This window comes from Thamnophis sirtalis, unplaced genomic scaffold (genome assembly GCF_051295495.1).
Source record: "Thamnophis sirtalis isolate CommonGarterSnake01/CBP01778 unplaced genomic scaffold, rThaSir2_p1.2 scaffold_6, whole genome shotgun sequence".
NCBI classification, from domain to species: Eukaryota; Metazoa; Chordata; class Lepidosauria; order Squamata; family Natricidae; genus Thamnophis; species Thamnophis sirtalis.
Window position 1 is genome coordinate 76,993,014 of NW_028261386.1, and position 20,379 is coordinate 77,013,392.

A 20,379-nucleotide genomic window follows, 5' to 3' on the forward strand; every position below is an offset into this window, starting at 1 on the left:
CGCCCTCCCTCCGCGCAGCGCCAGTCACCTGACAGACCCGGAGCCTGTCACGTGCTGGTAGTCATGTGAGATGAGGCGTGAGGGTGACGGAAGCGGGGGCGGGAATGGAGACAGGTGGCGTAATCAGGGAAGGGACGCCTGTTCGTGCTTCTCGAATGGGCCCTCGGGCTCCCTCGCCTGGGCGTGGTTTTGGTTGGCGCGGGTTAGAAGGGAAAGTCTCCCGCCCGGTTGCCTCGCCTGGGAAGGGCTTGTTGATGCCTGTAAGACGGATGTCTCTTGACAGTGGAAACAAGAAAGACTTAGACTTAGACCTTACTTAGAATAACTTTACTGTCTCTTTAAATGTACACCAGTTGGCATGCATTGAAATGAAATTTCGATATATACCTGGCAGAAATACTTTGAAACCTCCTCCCAAAGGGGGAGCAATAAAAACAAACCATAAAGTTGGTGTGTGGGATCTCTATTAATGCTTTGAGCTCTAAGCACTTAGCACTTATAAGCTGTATCTCCAATAATGGGAAGCGAGCTTCCTATCATCTTTTTGACTGTCCTTCCCATTCTCTGTATGGACTTTCTACCTGAGGCACTGCTGCCATCAAACCAAACTGATTGCGGTTTGTTAAAACGCTCTCAATTGTGCGTCTATAAAAAGTGGCCATGACAGAAGGAGAAAGATGTGCTCGCCTCATCCGACACAGGAAGTGCAGATGTTTGCACAAAAGATGCATGAAGGAGCGAGCCGCAGGCTTAAAGAGAGATTCAGCTCTGTGGGGAAGCCATTGCTCCAGAGAGCGGTGTCCTTTACCTCGGTTCTGTTGATAATTTGAGATTTTTTTGAGATTTTATTAATATTTGTAGGCCGCCCTTTTCCCTGAGGGGACTCAGGGCGGCTCACATAAAATCGGGGAGGGGGAATACAGACATTAAACATAGAGACATATAATAAAATAGTAAACAACATACATTCATCATTCGGGAGGGGCAACTATCCTTGTCCCCAGGCCTGACGGGCTAGCCAGTTCTTCAAGGCTGTGCGGAAGGCTTGGACGGTGGAGAGGGTACGAATCTCCACGGGGAGCTCGTTCCAAAGGGTCGGGGCTACTACTGAGAAGGCCCTCCTCCTTGTAGTTGCCAGCCGACACTGGCTGGCCGATGGAATACGGAGGAGGCCTAATCTATGTGATCTTATTGGTCGCAGGGAGGTAACTGGCAGAAGGTGGTCTCTCAAGTATCCAGATCCACTACCATGCAGGGCTTTATGGGTGACTAGTAACACCTTGAAGCGCATCCGGAGCTCGACAGGTAGCCAGCGCAGCTCGCGGAGGATAGGTGTTATGTGGGTGAACCGAGGTGCACCCACAATCACTCGCGCGGCCGCGTTCTGTACTAGCTGAAGTCGCCGGATGCTCTTCAAGGGCAGCCCCATGTAGAGCACATTGCAGTATTCCAGCCTAGAGGTCACAAGGGCCCGGGTGACTGTTGTGAGAGCCTCCCGATTCAGGTAGGGTCGCAACTGGCGCACCAGGCGAACCTGGGCGAATGCCCCCCTGGTCACAGCCGTTAAGTGGTGGTCAAATGATAGCTGTGAATCCAGGAGGACTCCCAAGTTGCGAACCCTCTCTGAGGGGTATAAAATTTGACCCCCCAGCCTGAGTGATGGAATATTGATCGAATCTTTGGGAGGGAAGCACAACAGCCACTCGGTCTTTTCTGGGTTGAGCACAAGCTTGTTAACCCTCATCCAGTCCATAACGGCTTCAAGGCCCCGGCTCATCACGTCTGCCGCTTCATTGAGTTGGCACGGGGCGGACAGATACAGTTGAGTATCGTCCGCATATTGATGGTATCTGATCCCGTGCCTGCGGATGATCTCTCCCAGCGGTTTCATGTAGATGTTGAATAGCAGGGGGGATAAGACCGAGCCCTGAGGCACCCCATAAGTTAGGGGCCTAGGGGACGATCTCTGCCCCCCCACTAACACCGACTGCGACCTGTCCGAGAGGTAGGAGGAGAACCACCGCAACACGGTGCCTCCCACCCCCACCTCCCGCAGTCGTCGCAGAAGGATACCATGGTCGATGGTATCGAAAGCCGCTGAGAGGTCAAGGAGGACCAGGATGGAGGAATGTCCTCCATCTCTGGCTCTCCAGAGATCATCGGTCAATGCGACCAAAGCGGTTTCTGTGCTAAATAATTAAAAGGATGGTGCAGGTTGAACATACTTTAAAATTAGGAGTGCTGCTGGATTATTGCTAGCCCCATCTTAGTAGGTGGGTATTTTGTTTCTTAGGGTGGGTGGGTGGTCAGATGCCTCTGGAATGTCCCAGAGGGAGATGCAAACATAATCCCCCCCCCAATTGGTATTTGAAGAAATATTGCGTACAAATAGATGCTTCAAAATTATTGTTTGTTTAAACTATCCTTTACAAAGTAATACTATCCAAGTTAGTGGCCATCATTTATTTGAGTTAGCTGAATTGTAGCCCCAAAGGGAGATAGGCAGCAAGTAAATTTAACAAATATAATAATTATGTGTTGTGTGAAGTGGTCCAACCAGTCACCTTCCTCGTGGCTTTGTTCATGTGATCACAAATTGATATTGTTTTTCCTACACCCAAACTAGGCATTATGCATTGAATAGAATACGGTGATTAGGTACCTTTTGCATAATACTTGTGATGTATAAATCTATTATTTGTTTGCATAACATGCTAAGCTGTAATGAGATTTGCTTCTTTGTGACCTTTGAAGTGTATAAACAAAAGGCATACAGTTTATATAAATATTCTCACAATGTGCTCAATTACGGTATACTTAATAAGTTGGGGGGGTTGCATTTCTTATCTTTGGATCCTTGCCAGTACATTTCTTTGATTAAGTCTAGTGTATTATGATGCAAGCAACGTGATGCTGTTTCTTGATGATTACATTTTAGCAACAGCATTCTGTGCCTTATAGGAAACAATTGGGCAAGCAACAAGGTTTTGTCTTATAGATATATCTCTTCAAATTATTCTCTTTTATTTCTTTGTGAAGAATATTAGCTAGACCTCCTCCTTCACATTACTGATATTCTATTGGAGATCTTATTCATTTTGTTATCCATGATAGTCAACTATAGTACACAAAGGGGAGAATAAATGGCAACAACATTCCTTTGAAATAAGCAAAAGGGTGAAATCTTGTTCATACAGACACCAATCACTATATCTCTCTCCATCGCCTTTTACCTCAGGAAACCAGTCTTGTTTTTTCTATTACCATCAGGGGTGGGTTTCTCGCCCCATTCCAACCAGTTTGGTTGGAACGGGGCCGGCGGCGTCCTCGTGCACGTGCGCAGCGCACGCATGCGTACTAGTGTCCGTGCGATGCTCCAGCTGCTCCTGGAGGATCGCGCAGGTGCTGTATGCGTCCTGCACGTGCGTGGAAGCGCAGAACTCATCAAAACCGGGTGAGGAACGTGGGTGGGTGAGTGGGCCCTTCGCTGTTCCCGGAAGTTACTTACTTCCGGGTTCGCTGACCAACCGGTTCGCGGGGACCGCCGCGAACCGGTTGAAACCCACCCCTGATTACCATATATTGCTTTGAACATTGCCTTTTGTTCTATAAACTTCTCACATCTTTCTTTTTGAGGATCTCATCAACTCCATCCAATCAAGACATTTTCAGTCTTCCCTTCTTCAACCTATTCACTTTTCCTTCTAATACTTGTTTTGCAACTTGACCCCCACTGTCGTGGGGGTGACAGTGTATTTTTTTTTTTACTCTGTTGGTTACTCTAGTTGGCCATTTGTTCCTGGAAAAAACAGGAATGGAAAAATCCAATAGGTCTCAAGTCATAGGAACTGCTAGATTCTCACTCAGTTTATTAACCATATGTACTGAAACAGTAAAGGGGGAACTTAGATTACAAAAAAACCCTTGAAAACTGGATATGTTGTAAGCAAGAAAATGTACAAATTTTGTTTCCTGCTTCTTGGAATGTTATCCCCAGTGAATGCAGCCATTACCGAAAGCAGTATAAGAATTGCATAGATGTATTGATTTGGAGTTTCAACACAGTTGTTTCTTTAATACATTTCTCAGCCCAACTTATTAAAGGTATAAATAGCTGATCAACACAATCTTCCCAAAATAAACAAAGAGGCTATCTAAATTAATAATTAAATCATTGTCAAAAATTGACATACAGTTCCATGATTCAAAACTGTTTCCTAAGATGAAAAGCCTAGTGAGAAAAATAGCAAACTATAGACTGGAAAATCTTTTGTAAACTAAATGCACTCATGAGTGCACACGCATGCACATATACACCATTATTTACCAGAGCTGCTGTCATTCTTTTTAATAAATCCATTAAAAATGCTGTTCTGAGTTTTTACAATCAGTCTGGAATTGAATGGGGTGTACTGAACTTTCCAAAAATGTTTGCAGAATGGGAAAGCAATGTGCATGGGCAATGCTACCTTATTCAAAATATCTTATTAAAAACACTTCCATTCAGCAGGTAAAAGCAGCTGAAATTAAAAGTGCAATGCAAAAATTGTAGGGAGAATAGCACTTGGTGCAAAGTCCAAACCATCAGTTTGCACAATGAAATGATAATTCATTGTGGAAGGGACAATGTTTCAAATTCTGGAACACTTCTTAAACCTCAAAAGATTACTTAAACAGAGCCCCTTTCTTTGTAACTTAACTTCTAATGAAGTCCTGCAAACTCCAGTACAAAACACATGAGAGAGTTAAAACCTGAATTGTTTTTGTTGGGTATCCACCCAGGGAAATATAATAAAAAAAATGTGTATTTGATTATTTATGTAATAACTACGGCTAGAATTGTATTTGCACAAAATTGGAAAGCTGAAGTAATCCCTACACAGGAAAATGTGATTAAGAAAATATTAGAATGTGCAGAAATGAGCAGATTAACACTAGCAATTAAAGGAAAGGAAGAATCTGATTATTACAATATATGGAGGTTATTTTATCATTGGCTGGAAAATGAATATGGATAAAAAATATTATAAAATAAAATAAATTAGGAAGAGAAATGCTATACCAGGAGATATGTTAAGTTGTAATGTTAAGATAAGAATAGGTATATATAAGGATATGGTGGTAAATTTTAATTATTATGACACAAAAATTTATACTCAGATGACACACTGATTAATGAATGATGAAATGTTTGTACTAAAGAAAAAATAACAAACTTTTGTAAAAAAAAAAAAACAACCACCATGAGAAAGTTAAAAAAAATATCCAAAAATGCTGTTCATCTTTGACATTTCTTGAAGACTATAGCATAAGATGGAATTTATTTCAGCAGAGTCTGTCTTAATTCCTTCTTAAGAAATCATTTTGCCTAAATAACTGGGAGGTCAAAAGCACTTTTTAAAAAAGAAAATAGCATATAGGTCATATTTTCATAGTTTTTTTCCAAACATTCCTGACACAAGTGGGCAGTTAGCTCACTGTATCAGCTCTTCAATGTAAATCAGGCTTGGGAGTCAATGCCACATAAATCAGTACTACTTTTACTGTAAAGTAATAGTAACAGAATCTTACAAGACTTAATGTGCTTCCCCACTCCCTCCCTCCCTCCCTCCATCTTTGTATGAACTAGGGAGGGACCTAAGACATTTACACATATATTCTTGTCTCAGGCTCCCTTTAACTGGCCATTGCACTGGTAGTAGCTCTTATTTCTGTCCCTATGTCTAGAAAGAAATCAAAATGTTGTCTAATGTGCAGGAGTTTAGAATGCCCATAATACCTCATTCATGAAATATCAATTTGAAAAACGCAAAATCTTTGCTATATGTTCAAATCTCCCCAACTTATGTCAAAGGCTATTAAATATTAATATGTGTCCTTTCTCCAAGTTAAATTGTAAGGTCCCTCCTCAAATCCAAATTAATAAATCCAATTTTAATTTTTAAAAACAACTTTTTTTTAGTTTTTCCAGATCAGAGTGAGTAGGGATCTGTAAACGTTACAGAGTTTAACAATCTTAATTAATGAACCACTTTCTAAGAACCATTATTTTTTCTTGACAAAAAGCAAGAAAATGCAGATGCAGGAGATAGCAGAAGTCTACAAGATTCTTGATTTTGTATGTATCAGTGATGGGTTTCGGACCGGTTCGGCCAAACCGGTAGTGGTTTGGTGGCCTGAGTCACTGGAACCAGCAGAGACCCAGGCCTGCTACGCCCCCAAACTGGTTCTCCGGACGGTGCCATCTTGTTGTTGTTGTTGTTGTTGTTTTTTGCTTCTGCTCATACACAGAACATTTTTATTGTATTGTGCATGCATGCACAGTGCATATCAAGCACATGCACAGCGCGCCCACGAGCAATCCAGCAGTAGTACCTGCCAACAACCCACCCCTGGTATGTATGAAACTTTGTAGCTGATTTGTGCGCCAAAGTTTAGCAGAATAGGATAGTACAAGGTACCTTAAATCTCTGCAATACAAACATAAATTGCAGTTATGCATGGCATTCACATTTTTGTCATTTTGTTATATTGTGAATGTTTTTATTTCTATAAAATAATCTGCAAGAATTATATATCTAAAGCACTTTAAAACTCAAATTAACCAAGGGAACAGCTGTGTTATTTTATAACTAAGAAAAGATCTTATTAGCTCCAGGGAATGAGCATAGAAGAGGTATAAAATCTCTTCTCATCCCCATGCATCTCAGCTGTTCCAATTTTCTACAGATACAGTACTAAAGTAATTCAGCTAAATTATCTGTGATGCCTTGAATAATGCCATCTCTCAGTTCATTAAACACAGACATGATAATCTAATCTAGGGGTGTCAAACTGGCAGCTCACGGGCCAGATGTGCCACACACAGGCCATGCCCAGCCCAACCCAGCAAAGGGGGAAAACATTGTGATATGTCATGTGACAGCAACATGACGCCACAAATTTGACACCTGTGAACTAATCTAAAGATAAATCCATTCCTAAATACAGTTGAAACTATAATGAGTTCATGCCTGTTCCTTGGTACAATCTGTAAATTTTCCAATTATCAGATATTCTGGCAGTCTTCAAAAGCATTGCTTAAACCTCTACATAAAATAGGTGTAGTTTTGGATACTTCAGTCATGGGTTCATTGGTGCTATGATAGGAACTGCTTATAAGTATGAAGAATCCAAGAATAAATGTCACTCAAATGCAGCCTGTGAAAAAGTTTCAACAAAAAGTATAGTTCACAATGAATGTTGGAAGGCTTAAAAAGATCTGGACAGCCATCCTACCTGTTTGATAATGAACCCAGGGAGCGAAATAGCATGGTCAGTGAAGTAGGAACAAAAAAAAATAGGAATCATGTCAGTTGCTCTTTTTGACCAAATTGAGCATCATTTGAATAATATTTGTAAATTCATTTATCTGCCCATTTATTAGTTGATGGGAAAGAAATAAGGTATTGCCAATTGTTTGGCATCAGGTGAGAAACAAGGAGAGAGAGTTCCAATCTAGGCATGATGCTAGCTAGATGACCTTGGGCCAGTCAGTCTCTTTCAGTTTTATCAATGAGACAATGAATGACAAACCACTTCTGAATCACCTTGTAAATAAATCTACAGAGACTAGTGCAAACAGTCCCCAGGAGTCAAAAACTACTTGAAAGACACACATGCACAAAGTGATTTAGCTATTTCCAATGGGTGAGCCGGAACACAGAAAAACTAGTTTCTGTTGTCAAGGAAGAATTGCCAAGATAAATGACAAGTGCTCTGGAGTCTCTTACAGCCAACAAAACTACATTTTACAACCTCATTAAACAAATTGATTAAAAGGGGGAAATGAGACTAGGTTGCAGAATTCTTGGCAGCTGGATACTATACATTTATCTTAACCATTTATTTCTACGTTCTTTAGAAGCAGGGTGCCTTGATTCTTTTGCTAAACCCCTGTTGATGCAATGGTGAGTGGTGTGTCTCCTTTCAGGTTTCATATAGTTTGGCAGGTGATAATAGCAGTTTACTCAAAGCTAAGTAGATAAATGACAGACAAGCAGAAGAGCACAAAGTCAGAATCTCTTGAGATAAAGCTTACCCAAATAGTTTCACCTTCCACAGGAATATGCAGAAGAGTAGTTAAAATACAATCCAAAATTGAAAGAATCAAACCACATTAATCAACCTTTTGAAAGGTCAGAGTTTAAAGATTTATTGTGCAAACAGAATATACAGGAACAATACACCAAACGAAAGCAATCCGTTGGCTGTTTCCAACAGAGAAATATGGCCCAGGACTGCCTCTTAAATGATGCTGCAACCAGTTAACTTCAGTTTAGGTGGTCAGTTCCTTGCTTGGCAAAGTGCCACATTAAGTACCTTTGCTCTACTCTCCTGCTCTACTCATGGAGCCTAAAGACTTGAAGACTGTACACCGCCTTCTGACTTCTCCAGCTGTTCTGATGGTTCTTATATTTGATCAGCCTCAGGGTATTCCTCTGTTGGTGTCTTCTGAGGCTGACATTTCTCTGGTTCAGCTGGAGCAGCTTCATCAGAATCAGATTCAAATGAATCCTGGTCCTTGGCAGGTCGTAACTACTCATTTCCCTTATAAAGGAGGAATGTGCAGAAGTTCTGAACCTGTAATATTGTACAAAGTGCCATTCTCTTTCCCAGTCCATTCCGGTAGAATTTTTAAATATGGGGAACGAAAAAGATGAACTATGATAAGAGACATGCTCAAAAAAAAGTCACTGAAAATGATTGAAATTGATAAGGAATTCTTTGTCTCACATTTCTCTATTTTCTCTTTTCTGTGGAAAAAAGAAAATGGAGGAGACCCCATTCTTCCACTGACTGATATAGATTTATGTCCCATTCTCACTCAGAAAGTTTGATCAATTTTAGGTACATTTTACCATGGATCAGAATAGCAGGTCCCAAGAGCATCCATATGTGGAGCTAGTCAAAATTTTGAGGTGGTGGCCATAGCTGCAAAATTATAACTGTTCTTTTTTATGTGTATCACATGATGCATGTAAAAAAATGTCAGTATTTAATTTCACAGTCAAGGTTGCCATCTTGAGTTTTTTTATGACCCCTCCCTGTGAATAACCATGGTTGGTCCTCTGTAAATGCTGTAGCAGTGAGCTAATTTGCAAGTTCAAGGGGCCATTAATAGTACTGGAGACAAATTCCTTGTGTGTCCAATCACACTTGGCCGATAAAGAGTTCTATATTCTATCAGTATCCCTATCCCTACTCTACTCCTTCAAGTGATTCTCTATAGCTGTGATGGCGAACTTATGGCACGCATGGCAAAGGTGGCACATGGAGCCCTCTCTGTGAGCAGCACCCAATCGCCAGTTGCTTTTCTGGTTTCTAGCACACCAGCTGATCTTCGCATGTGCCAGAGCCCCAGAAACCCAAGACCAGCTGGCTGGCGTGCACCCAAAGACCAGGTGGGCGGCGCGCACATGCATACTGGCCAATTGGTCTTCAGGTTTCCAGGGCTGTGGCACACACACTGGTTTGGCCACTCAGTGCCAAAAGGGTTCGCCATCACTGCTCTGTAGTATATCATGTAGAGAAATAGTTAGATCTATGAATCTTACTCAGATTTAAGCTCTCAATTCTTTCTCTGTGTTATTCCAATTATTAGCCCTTTCCCTGTGTTAGCCCATTATTCTCAATGCAAAACATACGTAAGTAGTATAGATGCATAATATTTCTGGTACCTGCAGAGTGTTCACATAAAAGCTATCATGGGTGTGTCAGCAAATGTCAGATGTGACCTAGCTTGGGAGGGGGCGGGGATAGAGTTATGTTTCTTCCTCTTCCCATAAGAGTTCATGAGTTTTCTTCATTGCCAAACTGGCTCTGCTGAACACTGACAAATAAAGAGCAGCACTGGCCATTTGTCAAATTGTGAGCAGATAAAGATGTGTGAGTAATGTCTTCATTCTGCTGCTAGCTAAGCTTTATTTTTCTGCTGTCACTATTTGGTAAGATTACTTGACTGTCTGGACAAAAATGTTTCAGAACTTTACACTGGATAATGAAGGGTAAGTAATGCTGAATTCATTTGATGAAGTGGTTTAGGATCCAAAGTATAGCCTGACTTATCCCTGCCGGAAAATGCTCTTTTTTGCTCTGTTCTTGTACTACACCTTCTTACACATTTTTCTATTCTTGCACAATGTTCATGTACTATTTCTGCTATTACAGATATTTACCTATGATTTTTTCCTTATCTTTTACATTGGTGTGTGCATTAACAAAATAGTACAGAATTTCAGACAACTTATATTTATAAAGATCTGTTTTTTTTTCTGACAGGAAAGATTCACATACCATCAGATAATGTGAGTCCTTCAAAACATGTTATAAAAGGACAAGAATATAAGGAGGGAGACAATTGTGCAAAATTGTTTCTTTTCATTGTGTTTCATTGTTCAGTTTGTTCAATATTGTTCTGCCGCTTTAGTGATATGAGAAAATCTAGAATTGATTGAGGGTTCCAAGATGTGATCGAGAACTCTCTATATTGGGGGTAGTTTTATTTATTTCAAAAACCTGATGATTTAAAAAATATTACTGGTTTATTCCTACCTGGGTAATATAGGAAATACCCTTGTGTAATGGATTCAGTATCTGGTAATATCCAATTAGTATCTTGCCCCACAAAGAATGTGCATTGGTGCAGACATGGCTCCATGATTAGGAAAAAAAATGTTATCTGGCTCTTTTTCTCCCTCTGCTTTTAACTGTCTTGACCGAGGACAACATTTTTGAAAATTCTAAAAAAAAAATGTAACATTTTAGTTGGCTTCATAAATGGATTTTTGATTTTTGTTTTATCATGACCCATAGACCAGTATTTTTTTGCAATACCTTGTTCATAGTTATTCTTCATCCATAAGTTAAGGATTTCCCCATTCTTGTTGGTATATGGTTTATGTACCTACACTCTGAATAACATTCTCTCACCTCACTCTATCCTTATTCAAATGCACACAGCAGTCTTTACATGAATTCTGCATGTCTTACCTCATATTTTCTTTTTCTTTTTTTAAAAGGAAAGATCTCTCTCTCTCTCTCTCTCTCATTGGAACATAAGGGAGCTAATTAGTTCATCTGAGAATATCTTTTGGGAAAATAATTACTTCACTGATTCTCATTTTTTTTAAAAAAATCACTATAAGCCATAATGGGAAATAATTGGGCCAAACTAAAATAATCAGTCTCCCAGCGATTCTGATTTAATCAGCAGCTCACTTCACATATTGAGTGAAGCTATAATATGTCTTATTTGGGATTAGAATATATTGTAATGTGAATCTTACTGTTTATTTATTTAGGGAATTTATTTGGGGAAATTATATTGCCGTCTATTTGCATATGGCGATTTAAGGAGGCTTACAGAATATAAGCTGCCTGTTTGTTTTGTTAGCCATTGTTTATAGCTTAGTGATATCTAATGTTGGACCCAGCACATTTGGGCTTATTTAGCAAATCATGACTGAAAAATGAAATATGCCTTATAAAAATGAAAGTGAATGCTAGCACCTCCAACTTTCAGTTATATATTTTGAGAAATTCAGAAATGCCCATTAACATGCTGCCGGCAACTGTGTTTGCCTAGTGATGCTGTGCTTCATGCAAGATACACGTTGGCATGAATTTGTCCTCTGGAGGCTTTACCTCCCTTTTCAGGATTGCCTAAGAAATACAGTTAATGTATAAACTCATCTCATGAGCCCTTTACCTTTTTTAAAAATGTTATTTCATTTCTTTCACTTTTCTTAAATTGCACTTCAGAAATCTGCATGTGCATGCATTCGCATCCCAAATAAATGCATTAGTTATTTATTGCAGGAGGGGTGTGCAGAAGTGCACCAGCATGCCTAATGTCCCTGTCCTAATGTCACCATTTATTTGTACCCATTTCCTGTGTTCTTATGTTTATTCTTATTTCTGTTATCTTGTACATGAGTGACAAACTAAATAAATCAAATCAAATATAAAATGTACTGCCTTTTGTTATGAGCATCACAGCTCATACATGAGGCTTCCTACATTTCATTCTCACAGCTATTTGTGAGATGAGGTGAGGCTGAGAAAGGGACAGATTAGTCCCCTGGCTTCCAATGAGTCACAAGTGGAAAATCTTGAAGCGGAAACCCCCACGTCCTTCAACCAATTCCTGGTTTGGTGATTCTTTTCAACAGAAAGCTAATTTAGAAAGGCCACACCAGGAATCAGCAAGAAAAATGCTTGAACCAAGACGCTAGAATTCTAAGAAGCTTAGGAAAAAGTTATTTTTTTCCTCTTTCCCTGCTCTTTTGTCACCTAAAAGCCAATGCCAAAGTCAGAACACTCGATAAAGAGCTAGCATACCAAAACAATGATTAAAGAGAGGGAACAAGTAATATGGTTAAGAGCTGTTTCAAAAACCCCTCTGTTTATAAATGTATCTATATAGATATCTACTGGCTTGTTTAACTATATAGTATAATGTATACTATATAGTATAATTATAATATAGTGTATAGTATAATTAAGCATTAATTATTTCCATGAAAAACACTGTAACTATAATCATAATTTTAGTTTGTAGAAGTAGTTTAGTTCATAGAAATAGTTGCAAGTATGTGTCTGTTTACATGCCTATCCTTTCCCCATTGTTCCACCCATTATATCTATCATGGAAATCAGCCCCAATTCTGCCATTAGAAATTACACAAGTCCAACCATTGGAGACCTGCCCCACCTAGCTAGTAAAAACAGTCAAGGAAGAAACTGGAGTTGACCAGAGGTGGTATTCAGCAGGTTCTGACCAGTTCTGGAGAAGCAGTAGCGGAAATTTTGAGTAGTTTGGAAAACCGGTAAATACCACCTCTGACTGGCCCTGCCCCCATCTATTCTCTGCCTCTCCAGTTCCAGCTGATCGGGAGGAGATGAAGATTTTGCAATATCCTTTCCCTGGAGTGGGGAGGGAATGGAGATTTTACAGTATCCTTCCCCTGCCATGCCCACCAAGCCACACCCACAGAACCAGTAGTAAAATTTTTGGAATATTACCGCTGGAGTTGACTCCAGGATATAGCCAGTCTTGGTTTCAGTGCCTTTGATATTCCAAAGTTCCTGGCAGCAGTTCTTGAGAAACTTAGTGAGGGTCTTTCTCAGCCCTGTTCAGAGATTCTAGGCACGCTCTGTCTCTGAATTTCAGAGTTACCATAAGTAATCAAATGATGACCATTTGCATAAAGGCGATTTGCCCCACCTGTATGACTCAATGTAATTTTAGTCTAATTTACCAACAGAATTACCTTAGAATTATGGATATTGATTTGCATACTGAGTTTAGAAATTAAAAGGCTGTGTTTAGGAATATAAGGAAATACGTTCGCTGCAGATGTAGACATTATTATTCTACCAAGTATGTTCCCTAAATATGTTTTCTTCATTTGTTTTCCTCCTCAAATGTTTTTACTCCTTCTATTAAAATTCCCAGTGTCACTCCAAATTTAGAGATTAGTCCCCTGTGATAAGGAGATTCCCAAATTGAGGGTTGTCAGAATCTCTCCAGAATCTTTGACTATTGCTCTTCATTTTGGGGTCATGGGTTTCTCATCTTAAAAACATTTCTCAGTTAAGGTTTTGAAAAAAAATAGAAGTGAAAGAATCTTCCCTTTTTTGGGCTAAACAGCAAAGGCACATATGCCTGCCATCAAACCCAGGGCTCTCCCCTATTGGGAGATATAATGTACGTTTCAGTAGACCACATTAATTGTTATAACAGATGGGATTGCTATTTGGGCCTTGAAGATCAGGCAAATATTTCAGCAAGAGCTGGACTGAAATGCCCTTGCCATCAGATTTCTAGAGAAGGAGAAATTTTTTACAACATTTTCAGTTTACAATAATGGCACAATAATTTTTTTTAAAAAATAGAATGTATTCCTTCATGTTGCCTTCTTTTGGCATTTAGTTGAAACCTAGTAAATCTGGAAGACTATAGATTTCTAGAAAGATGATGTACAATGCAAAACAGGACATACAACCATGTTGTTGACTACTTAATAATAACTAGCCATATTTGAATGTCACAACTGAGTTGGGGGGGGATAGTGTCTACTGGAATCACCTACATCCAACTAGATGTGGAATTCGTGTTAGGGTTACATCAAACAACACTAGATTTGTGTTGGGCTGAACTAGCCTTCCATGATCAGGCAGATCCTGCAAAGATTTCAGAGAAGATTCACCTTCAATAGTTTTAACGTGCCTCTGAACCCGTTGGGTTATGGGATTTTTGTTTCAGGTAGTACAGGAAGTCTCAGGTTACCATCTACCTTTCTGCAAAGAACTCTTTGTTTTAAGTGGCACACCCAAGGCCATCTGCTTCCTGGTCTTGGTCTATTTACTTCAGCTGACAGCAAGCTGAAGCAGTTGTGTCTTGCAAACACAAGTAACCAGTTTAAGAACATCTCACTGTGCTCATGAGAATTGTTTGAAACTTTCTTCTTGCTTGAAAGATTAGCTGTAAGACAGAATGAGATCTCAAAGAAGAAAATGCATGGGAATTTTTCTGTCCCATGTGTATTTCAGGAAAAAATAATGCAACTAAGATGAGAGTTGTTAACAAAACAAAGGACAAGATATTCCACACACATTGGCTAACAGTGTAAGAAAGAACAAAAAGGGAATAGGGAGGAAAGAGAAACACACACATTTAGGTGACAAGAGTATTGTGCTGTAGCCAGTGGTGATACTCAAATTTTTTACTACCAGTTCTGTGAGTGTGGATTGGTGGACGTGGCTTTGTTCGTTGGGGGGGTCATGTGACTGAGTGGGCATGACCAACTTGATGTCAGTCATGGCAAGGTGGGGCGGCCACAGCATTCAGCCTGGATGCTTCTCTCCTCCTTTTCATATTTGCTCTATGGGTATGAGGCCAAGAAGGAAGAGAGAAGCAGCCAGGTTGAATGCTGTGGCAGAGAGAAGCCGAAGTTTTCAGCCTCCCTTCACAGCGGAGCTGCTCAGAAGGCAGCTCCTGTGGCTATCCCTTTATAGTCTCCCCCTTCCCCCCTTAACAGATTGTGGTGGCTGCCTTCCGAGCAGCACCGCTGCGACACTGTTCCTCCGGTGGCCGGACGTTCTCCTCACCAGGTCTGGCTGCAAGCGGCACTAGCAGGCAATGTGATGTGTGTGCATGGCCAGCGCAAAGAACAGGGCGGGGATAGTAGTGACGGTCACAGGACTACTTCAGGCCACTTTTTCAGCCTATCGTTTATGGTGGTGTTTGGGGCAAGAAGACTGCAGCCACTGCCTCTTTTTTGGTGCCAACACCTCCAGCTGCTGCTGCTGGATTGGTTCCGGCTAACAAAGAGGAGGTGGCTACAGATTTATTGCACCAAAAACTACAGATAACTACAGGCCAAAAAAGAGGCCTGACATCCCATCACTGCCGATTGCCAGCTGGTGCTGCTTGCAGCCAGACCCAGCCAGGAGAATAGCCTGCTGCACTGGAGGGATGGTGTCACAGTGGAGCTGCCCAGAAGGCAGCCAAAAACTACCAGCAGCTGGAGGCTCTTGTGAAAGTGCCACCCCCCACACCAAGGCGGTCCTTTGGAGGGTAGGTGAGTGAGGCAGAGGGGGAGTGGGCAGCATGTAGACAGAGGTCTGGGGCATGGCTGGAGCTGGGGAACAGCATATTCCCTGAGCCAGCTGAGGTGAACAGTGAACAGGCAGAGGCTCTGGATCAAGGCTGGAGCTGGGGAATGACGCATTCTCCAACCAGTACAAGGCAAGGGAGGTGAGGCAAGGGGGGTGAAGCTAGCGAGGCCGCAGCCAGCACCACCTTGTGGGATGGAGCCATGCTGGTAACTTAGCCAGCAAGGCGAAGCCAGGGATGGGGGTGGGGGAAGCTAACTAGACCACAGCCAGCACGGGCTGGATGGAGCCATGCCAGTGACTTAGCTAGGCAGGCAAGTTCCAGGAACAGTGGGGCTAGTCAGCTTGCAGGCTTAACTATAGGCACGAGGCGGCAAATCAGGGCTGCTCAGTTGGGCACAGGCATGAACCACTTGGGAAGGCAGTTTAGGCAGGCAATTTAGAGCAGAGACTGAGCACATGTGCGAGGATCAACACACAGTGAGGAGTGACTGGGTGGGGTGGGGAGAGTGACGAGCAGGGCGAGTAGGCAGGTGAGGTGAGCCAGAGGTGGTATTTGCCACTTCAGCAAACCCGTTTAAAATTTCCACTACTGGTTTGCCCGAACTGGCTGTAGGTTGTTTTGACAGAGTGACCCTTCCTTTGTTCAGCTGCCCGCTGCAAATAGCTGTATCCAAATACAGAGGAGGTAGTATAGTTTGGTAGAAATACAAATAAGGCCATCTTTCTTTCTGCAGAGCTTTAAATTGGCTCATGGTTGAACCATTACATTTCACAGAACTTGTTAAAATTTGGAAAGCAAAAAGAAGAAAAGAGCAGATAGATGGAGTGAATGCACATGCTGCAAATATTAAGGAAAAAAGACTGCTTGACTAAAAACTTCACAATTTATTTGCTAAAGCATGGAAGTATTTCACTATATCTACTCATGTGGTGCTGACAGGAATGTTGTAGGGAATCAAGGAGAGAAGTCTGTCTTGTTATATGGCTCTTTCCAAATCCTTTTAGTTACTATACAACAGGTGTGCCAAACTCGATTTCATTTAGGGCTGCATCAGCGGGCTGGGGTTGGGTATGGCCAAGAGCTTTGTCCAGCTCAATGTCATTTATGTTTGGGTCACCTGTGGTAGTCCGGGCATTCCCCCCCCCCCAGCTCCATTTTCTCTGGCAGAGGCACCGTGGGCTGGTCCTTCACTGTTTCCAGAACCACCCCGCGGGCCAGATCTGGCCTGTGGGTCTTGAGTTTGACACCCCTGCAATACAAAATGCAACAGTCTTAATAATGGCTGGGTTCTTTCTATTTTTACAGGGAAGAGAATAATACTGGCCATTCCATACATGACTTGATCACAGAGACCGTTCCTACTGCCCCTGCAGCCAAGAGAAATGAGACCCAAGATTCATTCCAAGAAGAGAAGACTCTGCTAATATTGTTTTATATTACTCTACCTTTCCTTGTTTTTGGACTTTTCAGCAATGGAGCTGTTTTCTGGTTTCTCTGCTGTAGAATCAAAAAGACTAAATACACAGTATATGTACTGAATTTAGCCATTGCTGATTTCACTCTCCTCTTCAGTCACATCATACTTTTTTTTAACAGTCTAGTTGCCTGGGAGGACTATGATTGGAAGTTGAATTTCTATTTAGCAATTTATATTTTGGCATGTTTTGGATACAATACCAGTTTTTTCCTATTGACAGCAATTAGTGTGGAGAGGTATGTGGGGACATTTTTCCCCCTGTGCTATCATTTTAAACGGCCAAAGCATCTTTCTACCATAATGTGTGCTGTCCTGTGGGCCCTCTCCTGTATCATGATTGGACTAGATTATATATGTTGGAAGGAATACCAGAATTCCACAGGTATTTATCCTGCAAATATAGTCGTTGCTACTGTTCTCATGCTATTTTTGCCAGTTATGGTCTTTTGTAGCTTCAGTCTGTTTATCAAAATATCTAGATACCCAAAGTCAAAATCTCCAGCTCGCTTTTATCGTACTGTTATTATCACAGTCATTCTGTTTCTTATCTTTGCTGTGCCTCACAAGATCCTTTCTCTGATGGAATATATGCAGCCAACAGTGGACATAAATTGGGACATCATTCATAGCTTTTCCTTGCTTAATATAATCAACAGCAGCCTCAATCCTATTGTTTACTTTTTTGTTGGAAGACAGAAACAGCGACATTTCAAGGAACCCTTGCATGTAGTGATCTATAGGTCCTGCAATGATGAAGCCCTGGATCCTATAAGCAGTAAACAAGCGACTCATTCCCACTAAAAGCAGCTTTCTACAGATCCATTTGGTGAAAAGTGATTGATTTATTCAAAAGGCTGCTTATGAAGAAATCAGTTCTCTAACATGTTACAGGATGATGATTTGCCAAGGCAGATTTCCATATTTCTAACCACATCACCTCTGTACCTGGGATCTGATTTTTTTTTTCCTTACCTTTATTAGGATATATAATTTTAATTTGGTTGGTTTTTTAGATAATCAACCATTATTGTTTGCAGCTGATAATAAAGAGCCTTTCTCAATAACCTATATAAATATAAAATTAAGAAGTCTCTTGGCACTTCAGATATCCAGTTTTCTTCAATATGCAATGAGGCATGGACCAATGCTCTAACTGTATCCATGTGCAAACTTCTTTTGCATTATGCCATTTATTTTGGCTTGTTTGTTGTAGAACTACTTTATATGTATTCCTGTTCTTCCTATTATTGCAAAGAAAATGGAACTGACATGTTGAAAACAGAAAAATAACAAGTTTGCAATAAACTTTAACCAGCTTTTCCTACTTCAGCTATGGATAATGTACCTGCTCTTCACTTCCAATATTGCTAAAAGTAATGGCATTTGTGGCATGATTAGAGGTATGTGTGGATGCTGATTTCCTTAAGAGGACAACATTTTATTTCCTAGGAAAGAAGAAAATAATACCCGAACACCTTAGGCACATCTGCAGAAGATGAGGACAAAGTTAGAAACAATAGATTGGACTTAAAGTATGTGGGGAATAATTACAAATGGAATGAATGGAGACGTGATACACACTCAATGTGTCTCATACTCAAATATAATATCCTAGGATATATATATGTAATGATCATGTTGACTTCCTATTTTTTGCTTCCTGCAACACCCTCGATGTAATGGTAGATTTAAGCACTGGTACAACTTTTCTTCATTGACAATGCACCTTTTTCTTTGATCATTATGCCTAAACTTGGGAAATATAATTTTTTTTATTTTTTTTTTAGATTTTATTTAGCATTTATAGGCCGCCCTTTTCCCTGAGGGGACTCAGGGCGGCTTACAATAGTAAGGGAAGGGGAGTGAAAGACAAAATACAGAAAAAAAAATGTGAGATAACTAAAAAGTACTAAAACACAACATTCATTCAGCATTCGGGAGGGGCAAGAAAATTTATCCCCAGGCCTGACGGGCTAGCCAGATCTTGAGGGCTGTGCGGAAGGCCTGGACTGTGGTCAGGGTACGAATCTCCACGGGGAGATTGTTCCATAGCGTCGGAGCAGCAACTGAGAAGGCTCTCCTCCGGGTGGTCGCCAGTCGGCACTGACTGGCGGATGGAATACGGAGGAGGCCCGCTCTATGCGATCTGATGGGACGCAGGGAGGTTATTGGCAGGAGGCGGTCTCTCAGATAGTCAGATCCACTACCATGGAGCGCTTTATGGGTGGTAAGTAAGACCTTGAATTGCACCCGGAGATCTACAGGCAGCCAGCGCAGCTCGCGGAGGATAGGTGTTATGTGGGCGAACCGAGGTGCGCCCACAATCACTCGCGCGGCCGCGTTCTGTACTAGCTGAAGTCTCCGGGTGCTCTTCAAGGGCAGCCCCATGTAGAGCACATTGCAGTATTCCAGCTTAGAGATCACAAGGGCTCGAGTGACTGTCGTGAGAGCCTCCCGATTCAGGTAGGGCCGCAACTGGCGCACCAGGCGAACCTGGGCAAATGCCCCCCTGGTCACAGCTGATAGATGGTGATCAAAACTCAGCTGTGGATCCAGGAGGACTCCCAAGTTGCGGACCCTATCTGAGGGGTATAAGTTTTGTCCCCCCAGCCTGATTGATGGTACGGTGGTCAAATTATTGGGAGGAAAACACAACAGCCACTCGGTCTTGTCTGGGTTGAGCACCAGTTTGTTTGCTCTCATCCAGTCTTTAACAGCTTCCAGACCCTGGTTCATCACGTCCACCGCTTCATTGAGTTGGCACGGGGCGGACAGATACAATTGTGTATCGTCCGCATATTGGTGATACTTTATCCCGTGCCTCCGAATGATCTCGCCCAGCGGTTTCATGTATATGTTAAATAGGAGGGGGGACAAGACCAACCCCTGTGGCACCCCATATGTTAGGGGCCTCGGGGACGATCTCTGCCCACCCACCAACACCGACTGCGACCTGTCCGAGAGGTAGGAGGAGAACCACTGCAAAACAGTGCCGCCCACTCCCACCTCCCGCAGTCGTCGCAGAAGGATACCATGGTCGATGGTATCGAAAGCCGCTGAGAGGTCAAGGAGAACTAGGATGGACGCAAAGCCTCCATCCCTAGCTCTCCAGAGATCATCGGTCAATGCGACCAAAGCGGTTTCTGTGCTGTAACCTGGTCTGAAGCCGGACTGGAAGGGGTCAAGATAGTTTGCTTCCTCCAAGGTACGCTGAAGCTGGAGGGCAACCACTTTCTCA

General features: G+C 41.7%; 1 protein-coding gene across 1 annotated transcript; it reads left to right on the forward strand.

Moving 5' to 3' along the window:
• Nucleotides 1-9,865: 9,865 nt before the first annotated feature.
• On the forward strand, nucleotides 9,866-18,470 carry LOC106548795 (proto-oncogene Mas). The gene is made up of 2 exons (XM_014066253.2): nucleotides 9,866-10,046; nucleotides 16,970-18,470. The coding sequence occupies exons 1-2, from the start codon at nucleotides 10,015-10,017 to the stop codon at nucleotides 17,940-17,942; spliced, it is 1,005 nt and encodes a 334-aa protein (XP_013921728.2). The 5' UTR covers nucleotides 9,866-10,014; the 3' UTR covers nucleotides 17,943-18,470.
• Nucleotides 18,471-20,379: the final 1,909 nt, after the last annotated feature.